Below are 26316 nucleotides of genomic sequence, written 5' to 3'. Positions count from 1 at the left end.
ATGCCACCAAGCTAATGATAAAATATACCTGCCAAATAAGCCCAAAATAGACTGTAGCGGCCAAAATCATATAGAAATAAAACAGATAATTAACTTAAAATAATAGCTGAGGCAGTAGTTAGCAGATCCAACCCAGTCTCATAAAAAAACGTGTAATAACTACGTTGGTCCACAACGTAGGACGTAGTATTTCTACAAAAACGCCTCTGAAATTGTAGGATCCCTACGTTTTTTTTCACCATTCATTCCAATGGCTGGCGTCTATGTCACGTGATCTTCACATTTCTCCCTGCAGAAAAAAAAAACATGGCCGACATTCGTTTTATTCTCGGTGGAAAATGCCTATTTTAAGGTTAGTTTGGCGATTAAAATGCCTTTTGATGTCATTTGATGCGAGAAATATGAGTTGTTATTTCAGATTATGTGTGCAGTGGATGTACATGATCTTTAGTTTGATAGTTATTACGAAGATTACTTCAAGAAATTGTGTCTATACAACGTTTTCATTGTTACCAAGGTGGTTGCTAGGGACGCTGCTATCAATATTATTTCTGTTATGTTGTGTAAAATGGTGTTATCTTTATTGCTACCCCCTTCCCCGTCAATGTATAGTGTTGGTCCACAGCGCAAACGTATTAGTTTAACAAAATCCGCATCTAAAATTGTGGCATAGTGTGGTGCCGAGAGATGGGAGTCGGAGGCGGGGTATCAAAGGTACAAGCTAGACTTTTATTTAGCATCTCAAAACACATGTAAACAGCTTCATGCCCGGGAAGTGAAGACCGGCGGAGACAGGAAGTCCGGCTCACTAAAATGTCCGTGCAGAACAATACCCTAACCCATAGATCCGTGGGTGAATAATGTCAATCACCACAATAGATACGTTATTTTCCCCTGTGCAATTCTCAATTTACTCAACAATAACACATACTTATCCTTGTGTTTATTTATTTGTTTGATTAATAAACACAAGTTGGAGTCCGTCAGGACCGAGGGTCGGAGCAGCTCATTTGCTTTACAGAATATTACACCCGGAAGTAAGTATTCTCTCCGCTTCGCTTGACAAACCCCGTGATAGTCCTCAAGCTCTGTGATTGGAGAGTGTGCAGAGCGTCGAACAGCACTTGAAATGGGATGGAACCACGGCAGACTGTCCAAAACTGGATTTGAACGGGTCCACCGCGTCCCCCCCCTCCCCACCCCGTCCCCAGAACTACACATGCTGGCAATTCTGTTTCGCAACATGTTCTCTATCTATGGCACGTCTCTACTGGGAGTTGTAGTTTTAAAAGACGTTTTCGTATTTCCCATAATAAGAAGTTGCCAGTATTAAACTGTGTACATCCCTGGAGGTTTAGGGGATAGGAACACTCAAATTTAAAACATATAATTAATAAATGGGTGAAAATTGCTTGTGCCCATAATGGGCAGCATTAATATACCCACACGACAGCTAAGGTCAGAAGAGCTTTATTTAACAGCTGGTCTTATGTTTGTGACCCCTCCTGTTGTTCATTGATGAGCCTGAAACATGCACTTGTCAAGGTTCAGAGGCACATTTTGCAAATATGGCAGTAGCCATCAATCATCTTAAGATAAGATGTACTTTATTGATCCCAAGTTGGAAACATTTGCGTTACATCAGCATGTGTATAGTTGTAAATATGCAGTGGTGTTTATTTGTAAATCATTTAGTATAATCACACACATTCTGTGTTTTATATTTCATAATTCTGTGTTCTTTATTTATTGATTGTTCAATACCTGACAAGGTCGGAGATGAAAAACTTGGGTCACAGGTTCCTCAACAGTGCATCACAAGACATCTTTCAATATTTGTGTACCTCCACCATTAAATTGTCATATTCTGCACATTTCTTATAATATCTACATACATCTTATAAGAGTATAATACATGTGTATAATATCAGTTAAAATAAGTGCTTCAACATAGTTAACATTGCTGGAGGTATACACAAAGTGTTACATTAATTGCATAACTACACCGTTTGTGAATATGATATGTCAATAAACCTTAGAAAATCTTGAAATCTTAAAAGGGATGTGCAAAATAGTCATTATATACAGTCTTTAATGAACTATTACTAGAGAATAACGAGTAATGAACATACTTTATAGGGATTCTATTAATATCTAATAATAAAAATAATGAAATTCAATAATATGCTTTAACCACTAGGTGTCCCTTTATATCAGCTGTGCACCTTTATGGTGTAAATACAGCCTATCTACCAATTGGATCAAATATAAAAGTCAGCCGAATTAGTGTTGATACTGCAAGGAGACCTATTGTGTGAAAAGAAATGTAAGATGTTGTTTAATGGCTGATATATTTATGATCCACGTCACGTTTCCAGTGTTGGCGGCAGTTCCTCATGTTTGTCTAGAAAATAACCTTTCTGCACCATTTTAGATGCGGATTTTGTTAAACTAATACGTTTGCGCTGTGGAACAACACTATACTTTGACGGAGAATGGGGTAGCAATAAAGATAACACCATTAAACAGTTACACAACATAACAGAAATAATATCGATAGCAGCGTCTCTAGCAACCACCTTGGTAACAATGAAAACGTTGTATTGACACCATTTCCTGAAGTAATCTTCGTAATAACTAGAAAACTAAAGATCATGTACATCCACTGTACACATAATCTGAAATAACAACTCATATTTCTCGCATCAAATGACATCAAAACGCATTTTAATGGCCAAAGTAACTTTAAATAGGCATTTTACACCGAGAATAAAATGAAGTTCGGCCATGTTTTTTTTTCTGCAGGGAGAAATGTGAAGATCACGTGACATAGACGCCAGCCATTGGAATGAATGGTGAAAAAAACCATAGGGATCTTACAATTTCAGAGGCGTTTTTGTAGAAATACTACGTCCTACGTTGTGGACCAACGTAGTTATTACACGTTTTTTTGTGAGACTGGGTTGGCAGATCTTACGCAGGGGAATGATCCATGTCCAGACAAGAATCTCTGTTTTGCATGTATTAATATAATTGACAATGAACAGGTTTCCTATGGTTGGTTCCTTTAAGCCTTTCCTTTCTTGTGGTTGGAAAACCCTGGTAAAAAAAAACGTTTGCCCACCACCCACCTGTCTCCAATACAATTACACCAGGTGCTCTAATCACCCAGTGCCCAAACATGTCTTCAAAATAAAAGCATAGAAACTACTTTAACTTATGACACTAACTAAGAATATATTTACAATAAACACTATAAACAGCGAGAAAATAAATGTTAAACTATTAAATAATATAAAGAGATATATAGCTCCAACATAGACTGTGTATTAAGCGGGATCTTCTAGCAAATGAGGCATGAGGGAGATTTAGTTGTTCACACAATGAGGAATGAAGCCCAGTTCAGTTCCACTGATGCCAGCTAGGCCAGAATTAATGTCTCTTACTTAGCCATGAAGATTCCAGGTTTTGTTTTGGAGAGTGCACAGTCAAGTACAGAAAGCATTGTAAAAGCGCCAATTTGTTGTTTTTAAACGTTGCTTACTGTATGGATTAAGCACATTAGATAGTGCTGCAGGTTTAGAGTATGTCTTTTTTTATGGGATTTGGGGATTTTTGATTATTGCAGAAAAAATGTCTTGTGGCAAAACAAAGTTTGTGATACTTAAAAGTTTTGTCCAGAAAGATAATCTTCACAAATGAAAACAATATTGTAGGTTCTATAAAGTAAAAGCCATAGTTTTTCTATCAAATAAATTACATCACAGGCGCATGACTTCAACATCAATGTCATAGAACAAAAACATTTGTGTTAACCTTAAACCTTTTTTCAGACATATAACCCAATCAAAAACCAATGACTTTCTGCACGTTAGCTAAAATCCTAACTAATGTATTGGTTTTAAGACTCATACCTGCTGCTCTCCATTAAGTATTAATGTGCTACCTATTGATGTGTTAAAAGGCAAAATGACCTACCTTTGGACAAAGCTGGGCTAGCTGTTACCACCTGTTTGCAGTCTGTGTACTAAGATAAGCTAAATGAAGCTGGTTGCTGGCTCTTTAACTATATTTAGCGTATAAATATTAGCATGCTATCTTCTCAGCTAACTGCCTGCCAGAAAGCAAATATGCTTTATTCCCAAACGACTACCTTTTAAAACTTTGTTTCAACATGGGTAGAGGTCAGTGCTCTCAAATTGCTTTAATATTCCTACTCTATCAATACAATATTTTTGAAAATGTCCCATCGGCAAAGCATTTTATTAACATAAGAGTTTCGTTAAAATATTTAGTAAATATGAGACTGCGTGTTGTATTCAAAAAACAAAATGCAAAGCAGACGCCTGTATGTATGTGTGCATGTGTGGACACTTAAAGATTGGAGTCCTTTGTGTACTTGTGGAGGTTACTCCATGTGTCACTGGGAGTCAGAGAGGTGGAAAGGAAAGCACAGCCGCGCTTAAAAACCTGCGTAGCGTGACACCCGACTGCGTCTGGTCCTTTGGATAAAAGCGTCTAACAAGTGACATGTAATGTCTGGACGATGCATTCAAATACAATATTTACCTTTTACAGCACATTTCTCAAACACCCGGAGAGCTCCATTTGAGAATAATTAAGAGGAAAAAAGACTTCAAGGGGAAAGACGGGAAAACACAGCAGCTTCAGTCTTTCAATAACCTCAGCATTTTTTAATTGGAGTTTAAACATGAGATAACTGGTTATTTTTGTCGTCCCTCGACCTCTCATCTATAAAACCGACCAAAGAGAGAAACCCCAATGCTGGTTCCTGAATGTTAACAGATGAGCACTGGGATTAATTGTAAAATAAGAGGGACGTTGAACATGATGAGCTGGAGCTGAGATTACTGGAAATACTGACAGTTTCCCCACATATTCATTTGTACGATGATTTGGGTAATGGAAATCGTGACTGTAACTTCACATTCTGCTATAATTATCTTGCGTTTTTATAAAAATAACAAGTATAATCTTGTAAAAATGTAATTCAACTGTTTGATTTATAATGCATATCCAATCATTCTGACTGAGAAGACATTAAAGCATTGCTACTGATAGAAGTTTACATTGAATCACACTGCAGGTTCACTGTGCATCAGAATATGTAAATGACCCTCTCTTCCAGTCACCACAGACCTTTACACATCAAAAGCCCATGGTAAACACAGCTATGTTGTCAATCAAATGCAGGCCGTATCATGAATTATGTGGCTTCTCCCCACTTCAAACTCAATTCCCAACCGTTTATTTTCTCAGGTTTCAATCCAAAATGACAAATTGGGGGAGTAATTTTCTCCTCGAGCTCTCGAGATGGGCTTGTTGGTGTTCTCTCCGCGCTCCCTAGAGAAAATGCCTGCTGGTTATTTGGGTTTGTGTGCGGTGGTGAACCAGCGCAAATCTGACTGGGGTGTTTGGTGTCAGGGTCTGCTCTGTGTCACTCTGTTTGTTTGAGTTTGTCAGAATGCATTCAGGTTGCTGTGCTTCCATGTCTACTGACTAAAACCCCCCATGATTCAGTCTCATGGGCCAGATCTCAGCCTCTGAATTAGTCTATTGTTCCCCTGATCAACCAAAGGTGCCTAAAGACGGTCACGGATATAGGCTGAGTCACCGTTACGAACCTGATTCCAAATGTATACATGGAACAAGCTCTGAATGTATACTCTGCTGCGGGGTGGCCCCGGAGTTCAATATGACATCAACACATGTGACCACCATCTTAATCTCTTTTCTCTATTACTCTGTTGTGATTCCCATATCCAACACAACAAAATATGTAGCTTGATCACAGCAAAGAAATAACACGTTTTGACCAGCTAGGTAAAAATGCCAACAATTTTCTCAAAACATTTTGGGAGATACGCTTATTACTTCAGCCAAGGAACAGATTAGTGTGGGCCAAGGAATAACCAATTTAATCTTGAAGCAGATCTGCTACATTCTACAAATACACATTATTTTTCACCATTGGAAACGACCATAGCAAAGGTCCGAGTTCTATTCTAGCTTACTTTAGTTTGTGGGAGTTGGATGAAAAACTCAAAATGTCTAAAGTCAAAGATTAATCTTGATTGGACCAAATTTGACCCTGAGTCACCCACAACAATTCTGCTGGGTCTTCGCAGACCCGAACACCAAATTATACACTTTCTTTTTTAGAGACCTTCAGACTTGGCTAAAATTGTCAAAATCAGTTTTGTAGTGTTTATATAGCTGCTGTGGAGGATATCATGAAGCCTTGTTCCGATAATTAAAAAAACTAGAGCGTTACTATATAATTTTGACTTGAAACGGATCACGGGAGACCCGAACACAACATAAGGGTTCATTGGCAAAAGCTAGATTTGCCGTTTACCATGCTTTTAGCCTTTATGCTAAGCTAAATAAGCCAACCATCTTTTTTGTTATGTGGGTAGTATTTATCTTCTCATTTAGTTCTTAGCAAGAAAGAGCCTATCTCCAAAAAGGTTAAACTATTTATCTTGAAACATTTTTTTTTAATTCTTACAAAAATGTCTCCTCCATTCATTCAGAAACAGCAACAAGCTAACAGATTTGACTTGTGTCAAGTGCAGGACTATAGATCATGTTATATAAAAAGATTCCCTTTTTCAGTGCGACTGTGGGACAACACTGTGGAGGTCCATTTGGATAACACGTTAAGGTCCCAACCTTCATTTCTGAAACATGGTCCTAAACAGACCCAGACATTGTTTGATTTGGCTGCCAGCGCAGGTCCAGTCAGATCCAAGGCTTTGTTTTTTCCCATGTTCCGGGGGTCTGTTTCACCATGTGCTTTGAATAAACCTTTGATCGGACTCTGAAATTGACCCACTTTATCAGCCTTTCTCTTTTGCTCTTCTGTTACTTTTAGATTTATTTTTGTCTTGAATTATTGGACATTTGACAGACATTCTAAATGTTCAATTTACATTATGATAACAAAATCACTTACATTAAAAAATATATTTTTGTTGAATATGAAGCAACAACCAAGAGATGGTAAGCTTAAAGACTTGAAACAGGAGGGAAAAGTTAGCCTTGCTCTTTCCAATGATAACAAAATCGACCTAGCTGGACCGCTAGATCCACTTACATCAAGCTAAATCTAAATTTGTACAAGTGTGAAAAAATCAACTGGAGTTATGGGGATGACTATTGGCCATGAGCAATTGTAAGTCAACCAGTTGAGACTTCAGGAAGTGCTCCAGACCAGAAATAGCATGACACTTCCTTCTTTTAAAGATAAAACAAACACAATTAAACTTTTTTTATTTTATATGAAGGTGCTGCTTAATATACCAATTCAAGCTGAATATGAAGCAACGACCAAGAGACGGTTAGCTTAGCATTAAGACTTAAAATGGGAGGAAGATGCTAGCCTTGCTCTTTCCAACAATACAAAACATCCACACCCACATCCATAAAGCTAAATCTAAATTTGTCTTGTCCTTACAAAAACGGAGGTGTAAAAACATAAACTGGTCATTTGACGAGGAGTTATGGAGCTGATTATTACTTGGCCAAGAGCAATGCAAAGGAACCAGCAGAGACTCCAGGAAGTACTCCAGAAAATAGCCTGGCACATTGCAATTCATAAAACAATTATATATTGTCATCACAGATGTAACAAAAATACAATTTAAGTTGTTTTTGATAATTAATGTGGTGCTGCTAAAGAAATGTTGTTACCTTTGGGGAAACTTTGGGTCATTTTTATGCTACGCTAAGTTAAGCTAATTGGCAGCTGGCTCTAGGTACACACAGATGTGAGAGTGGCCTTCTCATTTGCCACTCTGCAAGAAATCTAATAAGCATATTTGGCAGCATGTCTATTACTTCCTTTTAAAAATGTCAAATATAACATCAGTGTAAAATGTGTTTGTGACAACTAAAAGGTCCGTCATTATTTTCCAACCAGATGGCTTTTTGAGACCCGCCTGACATCAGTGCCAGCAGACGCCTTTGCCTACCTGGTCAACATCTCATGGATGTGAGTGGCAATTTATTCAGTGGCTTTATTACATTCAAGGCTGGTACACTTTTCATTAACTGCTATTCTAAAAAAAAACACCTTCACATTGGCTCTCATCCACCTGTTGCCTTTTCAACTGCTTTGCTTAAAAAAATGGGAATTTCTGTCTCCCACCCAAGCAGCTGATATGCTCTCTGGTTAGTATCATCGCTGGCTCTTAATCACAGCTGGAAGCGCTAATGCTTTCCTTCAATAGGAATGTTGGTCCTTCAACCACAGCTGGGCTTAGACATTGGCTACTATATTCCAGCAGAGCGTTTTTGGGTGTGTGGTGATTATAATCCCAGTAGAGGTGTAGTCTCTGTGTAAAGGTAAGATATACACTTGATCCCCAGCTGCTGAGTCCGTTGTCTGTGCCCAAGTCATGCATGAAGGGATAAAACGTTTTCAGTAAGCCTTAAACAGCCACAAGAGCCGCTTTCACACCAAGTACTTTGCCGTACTTAGTGCCCAGCACTTAGTGCCAGCGCTTAGTACCCCCATGGAACTAAGTATAGATCGCGTTCACACCGGAATAAGTTCCTTGAGGGAAGATTACGCAAATGAAGTCGCTGACGTCACTTCTTCTTCTGATTTGGGTTTACTGGCAGGCCGCAAACAACTTCACGGCGTATACTGTCACCTGACGAGTAAATCGCCAGAATGCCAACACCTCCTCATCACTCCACCGCTCCCATGTTTTTTTTGGTGTTGCCATAAGTTATTCTCTCTCCGTTGGTGCGCGGGGCTAATGCTAATAATGCTAATGCCAGCAAATACAATGGCGGCTTCACAAAACTTTTCAGAGTTTTACGGGGCGTGGTTTGCAATTCGCCCAGCCAATCGAAATTGGTACTTTTTTCTCCCCAGGATAGTACCACCTATTGCGTTCACACCAAAAAGAGAACTTAGTTCAGAGAACTTTTACCCACATTTTTAGTGCCTGCTAGAGAGGTGGGAGAGAAAAAAAGTACCAATTTCTGATTGGCTGGGCGAATTGCAAACCACGCCCCGTAAAACTCTGAAAAGTTTTTTGAAGCCGCCTTTGGATTTGCTGGCATTAGCATTATTAGCATCAGCCCTGCGCACCAACGGAGAGAGAATAACTTATGGCAACACACAAAAAAACATGGGAGCGGTGGAGCGGTGGAGTGATGAGGAGGTGTCGGCGTTCTGGCGATTTACTCAGAAGGCTTCAGTAGAAGCTGCTGGGAGTCCCAGCAGCTTCTACTGAAGCCAGTCGCCAACTCCGGGGACTTTCGGCCGGGGACTTCAGGTGGCAGTATACCCCGTGAAGTTGTCTGCGGCCTGCCAGTAAACCCAAAGCAGAAGAAGAATAAGTGACGTCAGCGGCTTCATTTGCGTAATCTTCCCTCAGGGAACTTATTCCGGTGTGAACGCGATTGGCTCTTAGTTCCATGGGGGTACTAAGTGCTGGGAACTAAGTGCTGGGAACTAAGTACGGCAAAGTACTTGGTGTGAAAGAGGCTTTTGTTTGCTCTTCAGACAGAGTGCATAGTATAATATACAACAAAATGGCTGCTAAATTTTCAAACACAATTTTTTCTCTGTTTAGTTTGCCAACATGTATTTTTTGTTAAGTGCCTGTAATACCTATAACTATAAACAGAATATTTGTTTTTTTTCTAGTCATTTCTAAGTTTCGTTGAGTGCTAAGTTCATGGTTTATTTAAAAAGCATACTTGTTACCAAGTAATAACAAATGGAAGCAGAGTGACTGATGAATAGGTAATGTATATGTGAGGTGAATTCCTAAAAATTACCCATGAGGTTCGAGGCTTTAGGCACATCGGGTTGATAATATAAAGAGTTGCAGGCTGTAGAATCAGAGCCACACACTCATTTATAAAAACATTATATTTCACCATGTAAGACAGATGGTTGAAAAAACATCATAATTTTGATATTACAACGCCTTGTGTACTTAAGATTTGGTATAAGCTCTGTGCATTCCTTTCAGATATATATCGGTGGACGTGACGCTGCAGAGGTTGGAGAGGCACTCGTTTCACAGCCTGAAGAAAATCACCCACATGTGAGTAACTAAAGGAAAATGGCACGCTTTTTATCGATCCTCGTTGATTAAGCTGTTTCATTTGCTCTCAGGAGAGAAACAAATGCTTGTTTTTTTAACCATGCCAGCAGCAAATGGAAGCAAAGAGGAAAAAGATTAGAAGCTTATTTTAGTGGTGTGTTGCACACTTAGCTCCTTATCAGAGCTGTTTAGACTCACTCGCATTTAAGAAATTGACGAACACTGACCCTGTTGTGGCAATTGTTTCTCTGAATTAGATGCGAAACAATTCAATTTGATTTGATCTGCAGCATTATTACTGAGCTTGGTATAAACAGAGAAGTAGAGGCCGAACAAAAGCCAGTATTTGGATTCTCTCCTCGTCTTCCTCATGCTCCAGCTCTTGTTAAGGTAGCTCAGGGGAAAGAAAGGCTAGCAAGGTGCACTTTATTCTCAATTATGGGATAGAGATTTATGGCTGAGTCTCCGGGTGGACCACACACTTTCCAGCAGAACACCTCCTAGCAGTTCATATATTATAAGACTTCCTGCCCATGAGAATGATTTGTTCCAAGTTACAACAGTGTTTGTGTGTATGCTATTTGTTTCCACTCTTCAATTACAGCATCGAATGTGGACATGTATAGCAGTTTGACACGGTAGCTGGGATTAACAGCGACAGAAATGTATTTGACATGCCTCTATGGGTGTGTGTGTATCATTTGCCTGTCAATTTCATCTTAATTATCCTTCCTTTTGGTCTCTACTTATTAGGTGCCGAATTCCAGACGGCGAAATACAGACAGAAACAATAATTCAAGCTGCGAGCTGAGGGTTGTATCAGTGTTCTGGGGGTGTATTTTGGATCTCTGGGGCCTATTTGCCACTGATTGGTGTGGTGTAGTGCCATACATCAGATAATGGCATCTCTCTCAGGTTTCCTTCAGGGTCAGACACAAATTAATGCTCTGCTTCCTGTTGGAGGCTTGAGGCCGACAGCAGCTGTGGATCTAAAGACTGCAGTCTGAGCCCAGAAATTCAGAGAGGGCTGGATAAAGTTTGTATCATACCACCACCAAGTAAAACCGGCAGTGTCTGGAATTCCTGTTTTTTTACTAGAAAGATGTGAACTTTTTTTATATAGTTAAATCTCAGTCTTGCTCATCTAATGGCAAATGATGTGAGTCCACTAATGATCAACCTATGCATAAACCAACAAGTCCTCCAACTCATATGACCAAAGGTCGATTGTTCAAGCCCTTATTACGACCAAATAGGTCAATTGTTCAAGCGCTTATTACAACCTATAATAACGTTTTAAAGTTTTCGACCTCTAGTGCTCCTGTTGACTGCAAACGCTCCGGAGGGTCGTATATTCACAAATACCGCTCTCTGGAAAAGTGGATGTGTAGGATCTATAGTTTGATATACACTGAACAAAAATATAAATGCAACACTTTTGTTTTTTCTCCCATTTTTCATGAGATGAACTCAAAGATCTAAAACATTTTCTATATACACAAAATAACCATTTCTCTCAAATATTGTTCACAAATCTGAAAAACTCTGATCGTGAGCACTTCTCCTTTGCCGAGATAATCCATCCCACCTCACAGGTATCAAGATGCTGATTAGACAGCATGATTATTGCACAGGTGTGCCTTAGGCTGGCCACAATAAAAGGCTCACATGGAGGGGGGGGGGGGGGGGCAGGAGCTCCAACAAGCCGTTTAGGACAGAGAGTGAATACACATACTATACAGAGATGCTGTATGAGAAACCAATGTGAGTTTGGAAAATTGCACAATATAAATGTATTTTAGTATACCTCAACAATGGAATTATGATCAGTAGATATGGCCATGACATGGGACCTTTACATTTGATAACACCAATATGTTTCGTATCCCCTAAACCTCCAGGGATGTACACAGTTTAATACTTGCAACTTCTAATTATGGGAAATACGAAAACGTCTTTTTAAAACTACAATTCCCAGTAGAGACGTGCCATAGACCATGTTGTGAAACACAATATGTGTAGTTCTGGGGAGGGTTCCCGTTTGAGTCCAGTTTTGGATAGTCTGCCGTGGATTCATTCCATTTCAAAGAGCTCGGCATAACCTTGGCGCACTGCCACTCCAATATCCAATCACAGAGCTTGAGGACTAATCACGGGGTTTGTCAAGCAAAGCGAATGTTGTAGTCCCAAACAATAGCTGAGAATTATGGGTAGTGGAGTGTCTTCGGCCACCCTAAACTCCGAAAAAACTATTTGTTTCTCCGAATCGAAGGTTAAAAATACAAAAGCATTGTACACAATTTAAACCATTCAATGTTGTGTAATTAACAAAGATAAACTGATGTTTTTTAGTGGATGAGTACTGCAGATATATCACTGTGTAATCATTTGACAGTGAGGGCAATACTTCCGGTTTTATTATGAAAACGTCGAGACCGGAAATACTGTACCTCACCCCATGAGGGTTGACGCCAACTTTACATGGACGCTGCGGAAGGACGTATTATATTAACGTTCTCCTGACGAGACCTCAAATCATCTTCGTAATATCTATCAAATTATAGATCCTACACATCCACTGGACGTGGATTCTAAAAGTACTACAGGTTAGTTTAGCCTGGTCGATCTGATTCCGATAGGATTTACATGGAGATACGGCCCGCCCCCTCTCCAGCATCTTGTTTGAAAGACAGGAGTAAACACAGAATTAATGCTTTATTCATTCATGGTTTTTAAGGGGCTTATCTCCATGTAAATACTATGGTAGACTACCCAATATTCGCATCGCTCTAATCGCTCGAGTTTCACTGCGGCTGTCAGCTGTGTTTGCTCCTGTCATTCAAACAAGAGGCGCTGGAGAGGGGGCGGGGCGGATCTCCATGTCAATTCTATGGGAGATACCAACTACAACAAAATAAACATATTTGACCGTAATTTAATTGTAATACACGTTTCAAAGTGATGCCGAAGCAACTACATACTGATAACGGTTAGTAAAAACCATGAATTAACGCTTTAACAAGTCTGCAAACAAGACGGCAGGCGAAAAGCTTTTAAAATGCGTGTTTTCTGAATGGAATCGGATCCATCAGGCTAAACTAACCTGTTGCTGCTCCGTCCACACTCACAACAACGTCAAACAGACATAAATAAAGCAGCGACTGTATTCACCATGACATAGACAGTCTGTGGTTTGTACATGTTTAACTTTTGTCCAGTTTCTGAACAGATATGAGGAGCTGTGAGCTCTGAGTGTGTGCTAACGGCTGATGTGTTTGATGTTTTATATTCTTATACACACAGTGACGTCACGAGCTACCCACAATGCAACATGCGCCATATATATATATAAATACGCCATTTTCCTGGAGGTGCAAATATAAACAGCTAGCTAACGTAGCCAGGCAGAGCGCACTAGGTTTTTTTTCTGAATTAACGACCGAAGAAATCGCTGCATGTCTTCGGATTACATCTCTGGACTTGAGGGGTGTGATTTAGGTCGTTACCAGTGTAAACTAGAGCTGTGTGGGTTGGATAGCCCTTACAGACTGCCTGCAGATGTATGGAAAAACTACAGTGGGCTTCGTCGATTTTGGCTGCATCTACGTCTAATTTCTGGAAACACCAGGTGAATACCCCACTTGTCACAATAATATTATCATGCCATTGCATTTATGTGGTATTTTAGAGTTGACTAGATATTGATTAAGGCAATAGACTATGATATTCAGTACAGGAAGCTTAGCAACACCTAGACGGTCTACGGCTGCTTGCACCTCGCTTAAAACGGCGGATACCGGAAGTACGGTGTCGCGCTTGGCCCAATACCCATATGTGTGTGTGAAAGAATATACAGTCTATGGTTGGGACCATAGGGTTGGGACATATTTCGCTGTCGGGTGTTGACCAATCACGAAGCGTCATTTCTTGACTGGCAGCAAAAACAACCAATCACAGCAGTGCTTCTCTGGCTGGCTCTGTCCAATCACAAACAAGAAGTGTTCTCCCTAAGGAATACCCTTTCCGTCCAATGTGAAATGCTGTGGTGTTTTCTGAAATGCTGTGGCGTTTTCTGAAATGCTGTTGTGTTTTCTGAAATGCTGTTGTGTTTTCTGAAATGCTGTTGTGTTTTCTGAAATGCTGTTGTGTTTTCTGAAATGCTGTTGTGTTTTCTGAAATGCTGTTGTGTTTTCTGAAATGCTGTGGCGTTTTGTGAAATGCTGTAGCGTTTTGTGAAATGCTGTGGCGTTTTGTGAAATGCTGTAGCGTTTTGTGAAATGCTGTGGTGTTTGCTGAAATGCTGTAGTGTTTTCTGAAATGCTGTGGTGTCTTGCACTTCAGGGCCACCGTAATATACACTTCTCACTAGAATTCAAATCAAAAAGCATTTTAATAGCCAAACTATTCTACAATTTAGGATTTTCCAGAGAGGGTTATTAGTGAATATACAACCCTCCGGAGCGTTTGCAATCAACGGGAGCATTATGCCGCAAATTGTTGTTTCTTACACGACCACTAGAGGTGCTAAGCTTTAAAACGTGACTATAGGTCGTAATAAGGTGCTGAATAATCGACCTATTTGGTCATTTTTTGGAGGAGGACAGGCTGGCATAAACAGTTTGAGAAGGTTTTTAAATCTTCGTTTATTTTTGAGGATCCCCTATCACAACGAAATGTATGTATTTGATCTTTACAGCAGCAAGAACAGCATTTTGTTTGTGTCAACTACTTGAAATAGAGTGGCAGTTAAAGCTGCTTGTATCAATATTTTTAAATTAACTGGATGGCAAATGGAAAAGTAGTCGCTTTGGCTACAAATCATTAGCAGACGCTGCAGTTTCCCTCAACTTTATGGAACTTTTGAGCGTCTTTAAATTGATTGACTTGGCTTTACAGCCTGCAAACTAATCCCATAACTTTAATTTCCCCCATAAACACACTGTTTTCTACCTTTTCAGCACCAAACAGCAAACTAATTATGTTAGTGACTAGTGAACATAGTGAAGCAGCCAGCCATTTAAAAGCCATATTGTGTTAAGGAGTTGGTGGAGACCAAACCGTAGTTTAAATTAGAGAGTATATTGTCTATTAGCCAGAAATATCATTCTTAATTAATGGTTAAGTTACCAGGTGTCTTTTGGAAGACTAAAGACTTTGAAGTGTTACAAAACAGAAATTCAAATTAGGTACCTCCCATCAACTGGTTTGGAGAGAAGAGCAGTTTGCAGTGTAGGCTGCTCTTTAGGCAGTGCTGTAATTTGGCAGTAAACAGAGTAGAAGTAGTAGAGTTTGCAAACCAAAAACAATTCACCTCTGCCATCAAAGCCATCTACGAGACAAAAAAGCAGAAAGATCTACTTTGGTTACATTTCTATCACCAACCACAAACAGCTAATCAGCTATGTGAGTTCAATGTTCACCATGCCAGAAATCATTTGGCATAGGACTTTCCATATCACATTGAACGCATCTAATATTTTCGGCCAAAACCACCTCAAACAAGCACACATGTATGTTTGCGTTATTGAGGACGTTTTATAGAATATGTCGTTTCCATTCCATTGCCGTTAGATCTTTTCTGACTGCTTAGTTAACGCCACCGACCAGTTACTATGACTAACATTTGCACAAACTTTATCAGTAGAAAATCCAAGTAAAAGAAAATTGAATTCTAAACCCCACCGAATGACCGACCCTCTTGGGTTCAAAGGGTTTCAACAACTCAGCCAACTAATGTTCTGCCACTCTGAGTTTTATGTCATTGGTCATTGGTTACATTGGCTGATAAAACTGCCTTCAACTCCTGCAGTGAAGCTTTAGTCTTTGTACAGCAGCCCTGGGAGGAAGAACCTCTCCCACTGAGTGACTTCCATTGACCTGACCACATCTGTTTGGTGGGCTGACTGTGGTTTGCCAGGTGTGTGAAGAAGGGCCAGAACACACGATCCAGAGCAGCGCATGCCATGGCCTCAGACAGCAGAGGGAGAGAGAGGTGTTCAGTCCAGCCCAGGGCGGACCAGAGTAAACACACTAATGAAACACTAATTGGACTCAACTTCCGGACCTGGCTGTCTGCGCCGAGTTTCCCTCCTCTTGCACACTGGCATGCACCTTGCCCTGTCCTGTCAGCAAGTTTTAAAGCAGTGTGTTTCCGAGTGTGTGTCCTAATGATTTCATAGTGTCTACCACACACACTTTTGTCATTTACTTTTTCTCTGAATGAGTTGTTTTATGTCTCTAAGTCCTTAATGAAGACTATTTTTTTCTGTCTTGTCTCCAGACAAATACGTAATGCACAAATTCTGACCTACATTGACCCAGAAGCCTTTAAACATCTCCCAAATCTCAAATACCTGTGAGTATTTTTCATTGCATGCTTTAAAGAATGTCATTGAATTCCACATATGGACAGCATTATAGTAAAAGATGAGGGATCTATATTTAAAATGCTTGAGTCTGGAAATCATTTTAACATTGTGATCTATTCATAGCTTTGTGTTTATCAGAATCAGCAAGAGAAGTGACTGCACACTCTGAACCTTTTTAGAAGATATTAAATGTAACTGGCCTGATTTCATTATTACTTATTATAAGTCCTTTGAGACTCCCTGGCTTGTAACCAGAGAAATGCCAGTAAATGAACAACCTTAAATACTATGTTCCGATAAAACAAAACTGTTTTGTGAATTATGCTTTCAAAGGAGTACATTTCATCCCAAATGTAAGCTTTTGAAAACTTGTTTCTGGCGCCTTTTTAATCAAAGTGAATGGATTAATAGGCCAAACAAACACGCGTTTTTCACCCGGGAGATAATTGCTTGTGTCATATGTGTAACGAAAAGTCACACTGAGTTATTTTAACTTGCATAAGTAATGTACCTGATTAAAGTATAGTCTTAACTTACTCAAGTTACAGACCAAACATACTTCTTTTCACCCAATCTATGATCGTTTACAACATCTATCCAAGTACTTTTGTTTCATTTTACAATGATAACCACATGCTTAAAGCTGTAACATAATGGGAACATATTTTCTTTTAGGGAAATACATTGAGTAATTGACAGAGGTGGGAGAAGTACACAGATATTGTACTTAAGTATAAAGTAGAATTACCAGCGTGTAGGAATACTCTTTTACAAGTAAAAGTCCTGCAAATGTTACTCAAATCGAAGTACAAAAGTATCAGCATCAAAATATACTTAAAGTACCAATAGCAAGTAGTCATTCTGCAGATTGGTCCATTTCAGAATAATATATATATATTACATGTCTTGACTGTAATTATTGATGTATTGAAGTGTTAAGTGTAAAGCTGGTAAAGGTGCAGCTAGTTTGAATGACTTTGTATACTGCAGGGTAGCTTGTGAATCTACTCCAAAGTCTGATTTAAGAGTCAATTATATTTCACATCATTAATCCAAATCTGTATAGTAACTAAAGGTTCAAATAAATGTAGTGGGGTAAAAGTACACCATTTACCTCAAAATTGTATCAAGTACAGTACTTGTAAATCTATATAGTTACTTCCCACTTCTGGTAATTGAGACAGCTGTTTTTGTTTTATCGGAACTTAATTTCTTAGCAGACATAGTTGAAATGAATTGATGGATATTATAAAATGTAGTGCGTACTAAACTTAAGGACTATTTTTGTAAAGGCAATACTCACTATGCTTTTGCTTTACACTGTTGTCTGATTGAGTCCTACAGAGGATTATTAATAAGAAAATAATATACCACTTTTCATTGCATCTCAAAATGACCTTGTCTCTGTTGTGTCTACGATATGTCCTGACTGTTTCCTTCCTCTTGCTATTCAGGGGAATTTTCAATACCGGCCTTACCTTCCTCCCTGACTTGAGCAACATCCACTCTAATGACATGAACTTCATGCTGTGAGTTGCTTTAGCTTTTAAACTAAGCAAACTAATCAATATTCATGCAAATTAAAAAGTGCTTTGTGTAGCATAGTAAACACATTGCCACATTCATTCGAAGCCATTACTAATGTTACCATGAACCAACATGGCTTCTAAATACTGCTCAAGGAACGATAAAGAATTCAACCATCGACTATATGTAGACCATCGTTTGCATTACATTTAAGGACAGGCATGAAGCAAGATTGAAACACAACTTTGCACAGGGATTATGGGAAATGTAGTTTCAATTATGAGAAATTGCCACCACTAACAGACCACTTCCCTTCAGCAATTTGATTTGGTCTTTTTTGAGTCAATAAACATCTGCCTTTATGTATAAAACCTTCTGCATGACATGAACATCTACACTCACATGTTCACGTCTTTCTGTCAACACCCTCTCAACTCCCTCTAAATTCATTTTCCCACTGTGTCGTAATACTTGAGAATTCATCCATTACTTTATTTCTCCCTGTGCCACTTTCCAATGAAAGGTATTTATTTGCAACACCACTTCATTTCCTCCCTACTCGGTTTCTTCCTTTGCAGCGAAATTGCCGATCATCCCTACATCACTGAGATCCCGGCCAACTCATTCCGTGGCATCACCAGCGACGTGCTGACAGTGTAAGATATCTGCAAGAGCATCCATCCACAATGTAGAGAATAACTGCTTAAATGTATGTTTCTGTCATACACTTTTATAAAAATTCATAAGGGAAATGTGAACTTGATTTAAACTGTAGTTGTTAAATGAATTGTGAACATCCTAATCCAATCCAAACCCTAAAATAGCCACTAGAATTTGCGTGGATTGGCAAGAATTACACTTTTGAAAACATGTCCTCTGAAGACTGAACTGACTTGAACCTCTCAAAGATAGCGCAAACAAGTACACCGACACTCGAAGACCACTGACAATCACATACAAGTGGTTAGGTTTGGGAGCAAAGGAAGATGCATTGCAATTATACTCCACAAAACAGCATGTTATAGAAAATGTTGGATGAAAAATCACAAAACTGCGCAGACAGATGAAACCTCAACATCGAAAGTGAAATAAGCAGCTCCTACTTATCTGTCTCAGAAACAGATAAGGCATAAGCCCATGGGAAAGTATGCCAATTCAAAAGATTGTTTGTTTGAAATATCTGTTTCGTTGTGATGTTACTGTATGAACTTTTTAGTTTTGTTCCAGGGTGCTGTATGGAAACGGCTTGAGGGAAATCCATAATCATGCCTTCAATGGGACTAAACTGGATCAAGTGTAAGTATTTCACATAACTCATTACTTATGTCGACTTCCTCTCAACAGTTTATGGATATGCAATAGGTTACTATTTCATCTGTTATTTGTAATTATATTATTGATTCATCTTGCTAATCTTTGATCATGTCAGGCTAAGAACGCCAGTAGCTACTGGCTTTAGCTTAATATAAACCACACAAAGATTAAAGTGGTCTTGTCTTATCATCTCACCTTTTAGCAAACAAACAAATAGGCTTTAGAGTATTTCCTATAATGTCATTTTGTACCTTTCCCAGCAGCTTCATACACAACCTAGTTAATACACACACTATCACACAGAATAATATAAAACGTGTAAGTGGTGTAGCTACATGTGTATTAGATTCAAGGGTACTTTTCTGTTTGCTTTGTTTTTACTCTTGTGTTTTCATAAAATTTAACTCTTTACTCCCATTTGTTTTTTCATCTGGTAAAATATTTTTCACTGGAACACCAAACTCAGTCAATTTAGCGGTCTTCAATTTCTCACACAATTATGTTGCTCAGTGTTTATGACTGTATTAAACCATTTCTGACATCTGGCATGTGTATTTCCTTTCCCACAATTGCACTACAAAAGCAGTGGGATCACAGTTGGGTCTCCACAAGCCTTCTCATATGTTCTCAAAAAGGACAGAAGCCCAACTCTTGATTAGTCCACTGGAGTTTTCATAGGAAAATATGATTTGGTAGAAGTTGGTATCAGGAAACAGTAACCTTCCCACATGCTCTCAGAGACACTGGATGCTAGATCTGTGTCAAACCTGAAGAAATCAATGTCACACTTATATACTCAATAGCCTCAGTAGGATACATGACAACAGTGGAGGTAAGCATTGCTTCCTTTCCCTCTTTTTTTGCAACATATTTTCCTTTTTTCTGTCAACCGCTGGCCCAGAATCCTGCATATTTAGGATATGAGCTTTTAATGTTATTAATGTAAGACCCCTCTCTTCTTTTACAACACCTACACACATCTCAGGTCCCTTTAAGAGGCTAATTAAGCCATTGGTCGTATACCAGAGTCTTCACACATGTGTATTTGTGTTGGAGCTCGTTCGGCTCTGAGGGGAGAACTGATCCCAGCACTGCCTGACCAAGACAAATACACCCCTCACAGGTCTTAGATTTAAGGGATTTGGGGAGAGGTGTAGTGTGGGTGCTCAGTGTGTTTAAGGAAAACGCCATCACATCTTATACTGTCTAATTTGAATCAACAATGTGAGTGAGACCTTTTTCATCATGTCATGTTTCACTTCTGAAATGAGAGAAAATAAACAGAAATGTGCGGTGATGAGGCTTGGAAAAATATGCCATGCCTCACCTCTCACGGTCTGATTGAAATGTGAAGGATACCCTTTCTCCTAATAAACGTACATTTGTGCTTTCCTGTCCAGGGACCTTCGCAGGAATAAGTATCTTACCAAGATCGATGAAAGGGCTTTTGGGGGTACCATCAGCGGCCCCTTGCTTCTGTAAGTACCTGAAGATATTTGGACATTTGAGCCGCTTGCAACTCTGTAATTAAACACAATCCTTACCTCACATATAGTACCTATACGTATTTAACTGGAGCATGTCTAAACTCAGTTACATCCATTTTTGTGTAATTTTGTAAGATCTCTGTCGATTCATCTGGATGACCTAAACTTTTCTTTTCATAAACAATGTACGCTAGAGGGGGCAGGACCAGAAACGTTTTTAAGCATCTCCTTGCCCCTTTTGAACATGACGGAAACTATTTTCTTTTTTTCATACCTTGAAAGTTTTTTCTATTTTACTTCTCTTTGTTATAATTATTATTATTGCTTGTTTTGTTTCTAACATGTTCAATAAATTGACTAATAATCTTAGTGATACTTTTATCATGTACCATTTTTAACATCGCCTCAACTATCGTTGGAGCGTAGGACTCCAAGGGTAGCTAAAACTGAGATGAAATGGAAAATGCCTTTTTTACAGCTTTTCTAACACATTCCTGTTAAAAAAGTGCTTCTGGTCCAGGGAGTCATTTTTCTGACCATTGGGTTTGACTTTAAAACAATGGGCACTCTTCTGTCATGGTAGGAGTGATTCATACCCTCTTAAACACTATTTTATAGACTGTTTAATCATTGACTTCTGACTCTGATCAACAGCTGCTTGGGTAGCAAAAGGAATTTATAATTTCACTATTTAAGATGGATAAATGTTATTGTTGGCGCCATCTTGACTGTAAGGCACAATTGAGTGAGATCAACTCACCTTAGAGGTACACATGGATTTTCTGATTTATTCTTAAGGCTATAGCGACTCCTGTTTTATGATCTCACTTTAATAGTTATGAGCATTTTGGGAAATACGGTTGCTTTTTCAGAGTTAGATTATGATTGATATCAGGTTTTGCACGAACACGATATGTTATAACTAGTGAGCTTCAGAGATGTTGGATAGTGGATTTTGATACATTGTCGGAGCCAGACTATGATTCATCTTCTTAAATCTTGGCAAAAAAGGAAAGCAGTACTGCTTCAATTATTTATTTCAAATGTACATATAGCATACCATTTGAACAGTGTATTTATCAGTCAACATGTTGGAAGTGTCCTTGGGCAAGAAACGTAACCCCAAATTGCTCCCGTAGTCATGACTACAGTATTGAAGTCGCTTTGAATAAAATTGTAAGCCGAATACCATTTAATAGTAAATAGGCCTAGTTTGGTAATTTCATTATTCACACCATGTCAAGGTAAATTTGAACAATTTCCTCACGCATCATGTGCAGACTGGATGAGCCATGTCTGCGAAATGGATAGCATATCATCAAAGAGTATAAACCATTCCTCCACAGCTGTGTCTTTGACCAGGAAATCTGAAACGCATTGTGTGCAAGCGTGGGACGGAGTAACTTCCGACATTTCCCTGATACTGTCATCGTTTTTGCCATTCTCAAGGATTTTAAGGCTTAGTCTGCGTTTTATAAGGTGTTTGATTGTCAAAACCCGTTACCACGGCTATTCAGTTGCTGTTATGGATCTTGTCGTTAAGTGTCTGCTAAGGTAAATGGGTTCGTGTGCAGGTCTTCCTCCCCCGTTCCAATGGGGAACATGTCCTAAGTGAGGTCAGCTCCATGAGGTCATGAGCTAAACATCTGGGAATGACAAAATCAGACTGACACTCAGAGTCTGTGCTGCTTTTATTGAAGACTTTCACAATGTGCCCCATGAGAGGAAAAAGAGAAGAGGGCACAGAAGTGGGGAGAGCAAATGGGACTTAAAAAGAACAACGGGGCTCTTAGCAAATATTAAATGGTTTGGCTTTTGTTTCTTTTATTTAATCGAATTAATCAGCAGATACAATGACTTAGAGATTTAATGGGTTAGGAAACTAAAGAAAGCAAAAGAGAACTTGGACTCTACTTGGCCTTTGGAAGGGGCGATTGTCCAGTGCTGAAAAGTGGAATGTCCGGATAATGGAATCACATGGGATGTCGATAAGATTGTCAATCCCCTGCATGTCTTTGGCCCGATGAGCTTGAGCTGGCTTTGGCATGATGGCCAACTACAAGAAAAACCACGTGTAAAAAGATGATGAAGGAGTGAGCAGTTGAGTGTAGGAAACAGATGGAGGGTGTCGTTTAATCCATCTAGATCTCTGGTCTAATCATGTATGCCTCTAGGTTTTCTGATAGTACGTTTTTTCAAGAGATGTGCTGGGTGGTAACTGCTGGTTCTTCTCTCAGTTAGTCAGATGAAAGAATAGCATTTCAACTTAGTTAATAGCATCCATTAAGTGCATTCTCACATGTGAGGGATGTGCAGAAAATGCCATGTTATCACTTGTATTGGGGATACAGCTTAACCCCATTTGTGACCTCATTAATACAATTTAAGGGCAAAGTCCAAACATTTAAAAAGGTACAGGGTATCCAAGAAATGTCTGCGTGGAAAGTTTTACTGGAGCAAAAACCAGAATTGAAATCCAATATTTGCACTATATCCAACCACAGCAACACATTTGCAGTCTGTGGAAATATTGTATTTTATAGTTCTGTTAGTTTTGACCCCCAAGATTTTAATCATTCCTAGCCCAAAAAGTACCCTTGAAAAACTTAAAATAGGGCTTTGCCAAGAATGATCGCATGCATTGAAGTTAAGATCTATAATAAGGCATCTAATTCTTTCATTCCCTTGCTGTCCCAAAGAGACGTGTCCCTAACTGGGATCACCTCCCTGCCAGCCATAGGTATGGATTCTCTCCGGAAGCTGACGGCGCGCGATGCCTGGGCCCTCAAGAAACTGCCGCCCATCGAAACCTTTAAGCACCTCACCGTCGCCAATCTCACCTACCCCAGCCACTGCTGCGGCTTCAAAAACTTCAAAAAGAAACGAGGGTGAGCTTTCGTCAATTATTCACTTTGTGTTCTTGAATGTACAGTACTTGTGAAAGTCAGAAAAGTGGAGGCATCTCAAGAAGATTGTCCTTGAAAGACCAACTGCATCCGATAGAATGTTTTGTGTGTTTGGATGATCCATCGCGGTGAGTAGGGCAGCTGCTCTTGTATGGTGTGGACTTTGGCAGGGATTGAATCAACTCCGACGTGTTTACCTATAACTTCAAACAGTGCTGGCATAATTAGTGTCACTCATTGCTGTTATTGTAGGAAGAAGGTTGAGCCAGACTTTTCTTCAACTGGATATATTGTAATGAGTTCATTTGACACTTAGCGTGAGTGAGGGTTAAAGCCAGGTCTGTATATGTCTGTCTAATACAGGACTAGAGTATTACTTGATGGACTCAATCTGTTTGTGTTTTACAGCTTTTACGAGTACATTCTCTGTAACTTCACTGCTTTCTACGACCAACATCACAAGCGCTCTGTGGGGCCCCTCGGCATGCCTTCCCTCCAAGGGGATGGTGTTGTGGAAACAATCCCAGACCAGGAGCCAAGTGACGGAAGCCACAGAGACTCCCAGCAGGACTGGAGGAGAGGTGACTTCCATGGAAGCCTCCACTACCACGCCTACTTTGGGGGTCAGCCAGATGATGATGTGGGTTTTGGAGAGACCCTCAAGAACCCCCAGGAGGACACCAGCCAAGACTTTGAAGGTCCTTACGATTATGTGATGTGTGAGGAGGGAGTGGAGGTGAAATGTGTACCAGAGCCCGATGAGTTCAATCCTTGTGAGGACATAATGGGGTTTGGCTTCCTGCGAGTGTCCGTGTGGTTTGTGAGTCTGCTGGCTGTTCTGGGAAATGTGGTGGTGCTCGTGGTTCTGCTCACCAGTCACTACAAGCTCTCGGTCTCTCGCTTCCTCATGTGTCACTTGGCCTTTGCAGATCTGTGTATGGGGATTTATTTGCTTCTTATCGCCTCTGTAGACCTCCACACGCAAGCAGAGTACTTTAACCACGCCATAGACTGGCAGACGGGCCCTGGTTGTGGACTTGCAGGGTTTTTTACGGTCTTCGCCAGCGAGTTGTCTGTCTACACCTTGACGGTGATCACTCTGGAGAGGTGGTACGCCATCACCTTTGCTATGCGTTTGGATCGTAAGCTGCGTCTGCTCCACGCTGCAGCCGTGATGCTAGGCGGCTGGATCTTCTGCCTCCTTCTGGCCCTGCTCCCATTGGTCGGGGTGAGCAGTTACCAGAAGGTCAGTATTTGTCTCCCAATGGACACTCAGTCCACAGTGTCTCAGATCTTCATCTTGTCAGTGCTGGTCCTCAACATCCTCGCCTTCCTTGTCATTTGCGCATGCTATTTTAAGATCTACTGCGCAGTCCATAACCCTCACTACCGGTCTGGATCCAAGGATACCAACATTGCCAAGCGCATGGCTGTCCTCATCTTTACTGACTTCTTATGTATGGCTCCGATCTCTTTTTACGCCATGTCAGCCGTTCTGGATCGACCGCTTATCACAGTCTCCAACTCTAAGATTTTATTGGTGCTCTTCTACCCGCTCAATTCCTGTGCAAACCCATTCCTTTATGCCATCTTCACTAAGGCCTTCAGAGGGGATGTATTCATCCTCCTCAGTAAGGTGGGTCTTTGTCAGCAAAGGGCACAGCTTTTCAGAGGCCAGACGGTGTCGTCAAAGGGCAGCAGCGGGACGTCTCAGGTCCGTAGGGAGAAGGATAAGGTTAGGAAAGGTGGAAGCGGAGGCCAGGAAGAGGCGCCCATCCACCTGAAGAAGAGCTCCGGACATACCTGCCAGCAGACGAGCCCTGAAGAGAGCCAGAGCCTGAAGACGTGAGACAAACACCAGCTGGAGCGAGTAAAGCAAGACAGGTTCAGGTGGGAGAGGAGAGGCCTTGAAGTGTTTGTGGACAGATCTGTTTGGATATTTAATAGAAATATCTACTTTTCTATCTGCTTCAGTTTTCAGGCCAAGTTCAGCTGTTTTGACCATTTCGGCTGTGATGATTTTATGGTTCCAGTTGTTGGAGAATATCAAGTGTCACTGAAATGCGAGCCGGACTTCATCTCACTCAAAGTCCTTTGTATTTGGAGGGACGGGCTAGAGAAGGACAGCAATTATTCTAAGGAAAGATAGTATAGATATTGTATTTGACCACAAGATATAGTAATAGATAAATACTCAAACCGACATATATAACTATGAATTGAATCTGTTTTTTCAGTATCTTTAATAATTTAGTTTAATTTCAATGATCTCTGCATAGTCTAGCACAAGGAAATAAAACAGATTTTTTGAAACACTTCATTATCCTGCAATATGATGACCTTTCAGAGGCGTCCTTCTCAGTCTTTGTTATTGTCTTCAAGGACAGCCTGCTGGCTCAGTGCTGTTCCACAGTGGAAACTTTATCCTGAAAATGTAAAAACACAGTCTTTCTTATTGTATTATCCGTAATAATACGAGGTAATTAGACAACAGTGTTTGGGGATTTATGAATGAAAACGGGACCGGTTGTATTTCATCTGTAAACTGAAAAATACATTCACACAAGTATGGTTATGGTACCTGACTCTGAAATTATACTTTTGTGTTGCCTATACAGTA

At 40.0% G+C, this 26316-nt stretch overlaps 1 protein-coding gene across 1 annotated transcript in view; it reads left to right on the top strand.

Moving 5' to 3' along the window:
* tshr (thyroid stimulating hormone receptor) overlaps positions 1–26316 on the top strand; it is a 28610-nt gene extending 2294 nt beyond the window's left edge. Inside the window, exons 2-10 of the mRNA XM_034075352.1 lie at positions 7946–8017; positions 10020–10094; positions 16375–16449; positions 17917–17991; positions 18568–18645; positions 19217–19285; positions 20704–20781; positions 23490–23678; positions 24105–26316. Of these exons, the coding sequence (XP_033931243.1) occupies positions 7946–8017; positions 10020–10094; positions 16375–16449; positions 17917–17991; positions 18568–18645; positions 19217–19285; positions 20704–20781; positions 23490–23678; positions 24105–25545 (2152 nt within the window). The 3' untranslated portion in view covers positions 25546–26316. The remainder of the gene's footprint in view (positions 1–7945; positions 8018–10019; positions 10095–16374; positions 16450–17916; positions 17992–18567; positions 18646–19216; positions 19286–20703; positions 20782–23489; positions 23679–24104) is intronic.

Source organism: Pseudochaenichthys georgianus, chromosome 24 (genome assembly GCF_902827115.2).
Source record: "Pseudochaenichthys georgianus chromosome 24, fPseGeo1.2, whole genome shotgun sequence".
NCBI lineage: Eukaryota > Metazoa > Chordata > Actinopteri > Perciformes > Channichthyidae > Pseudochaenichthys > Pseudochaenichthys georgianus.
Note: the sequence above shows the minus strand (reverse complement) of the source record. Positions and strands in the feature narration are given on the sequence as shown.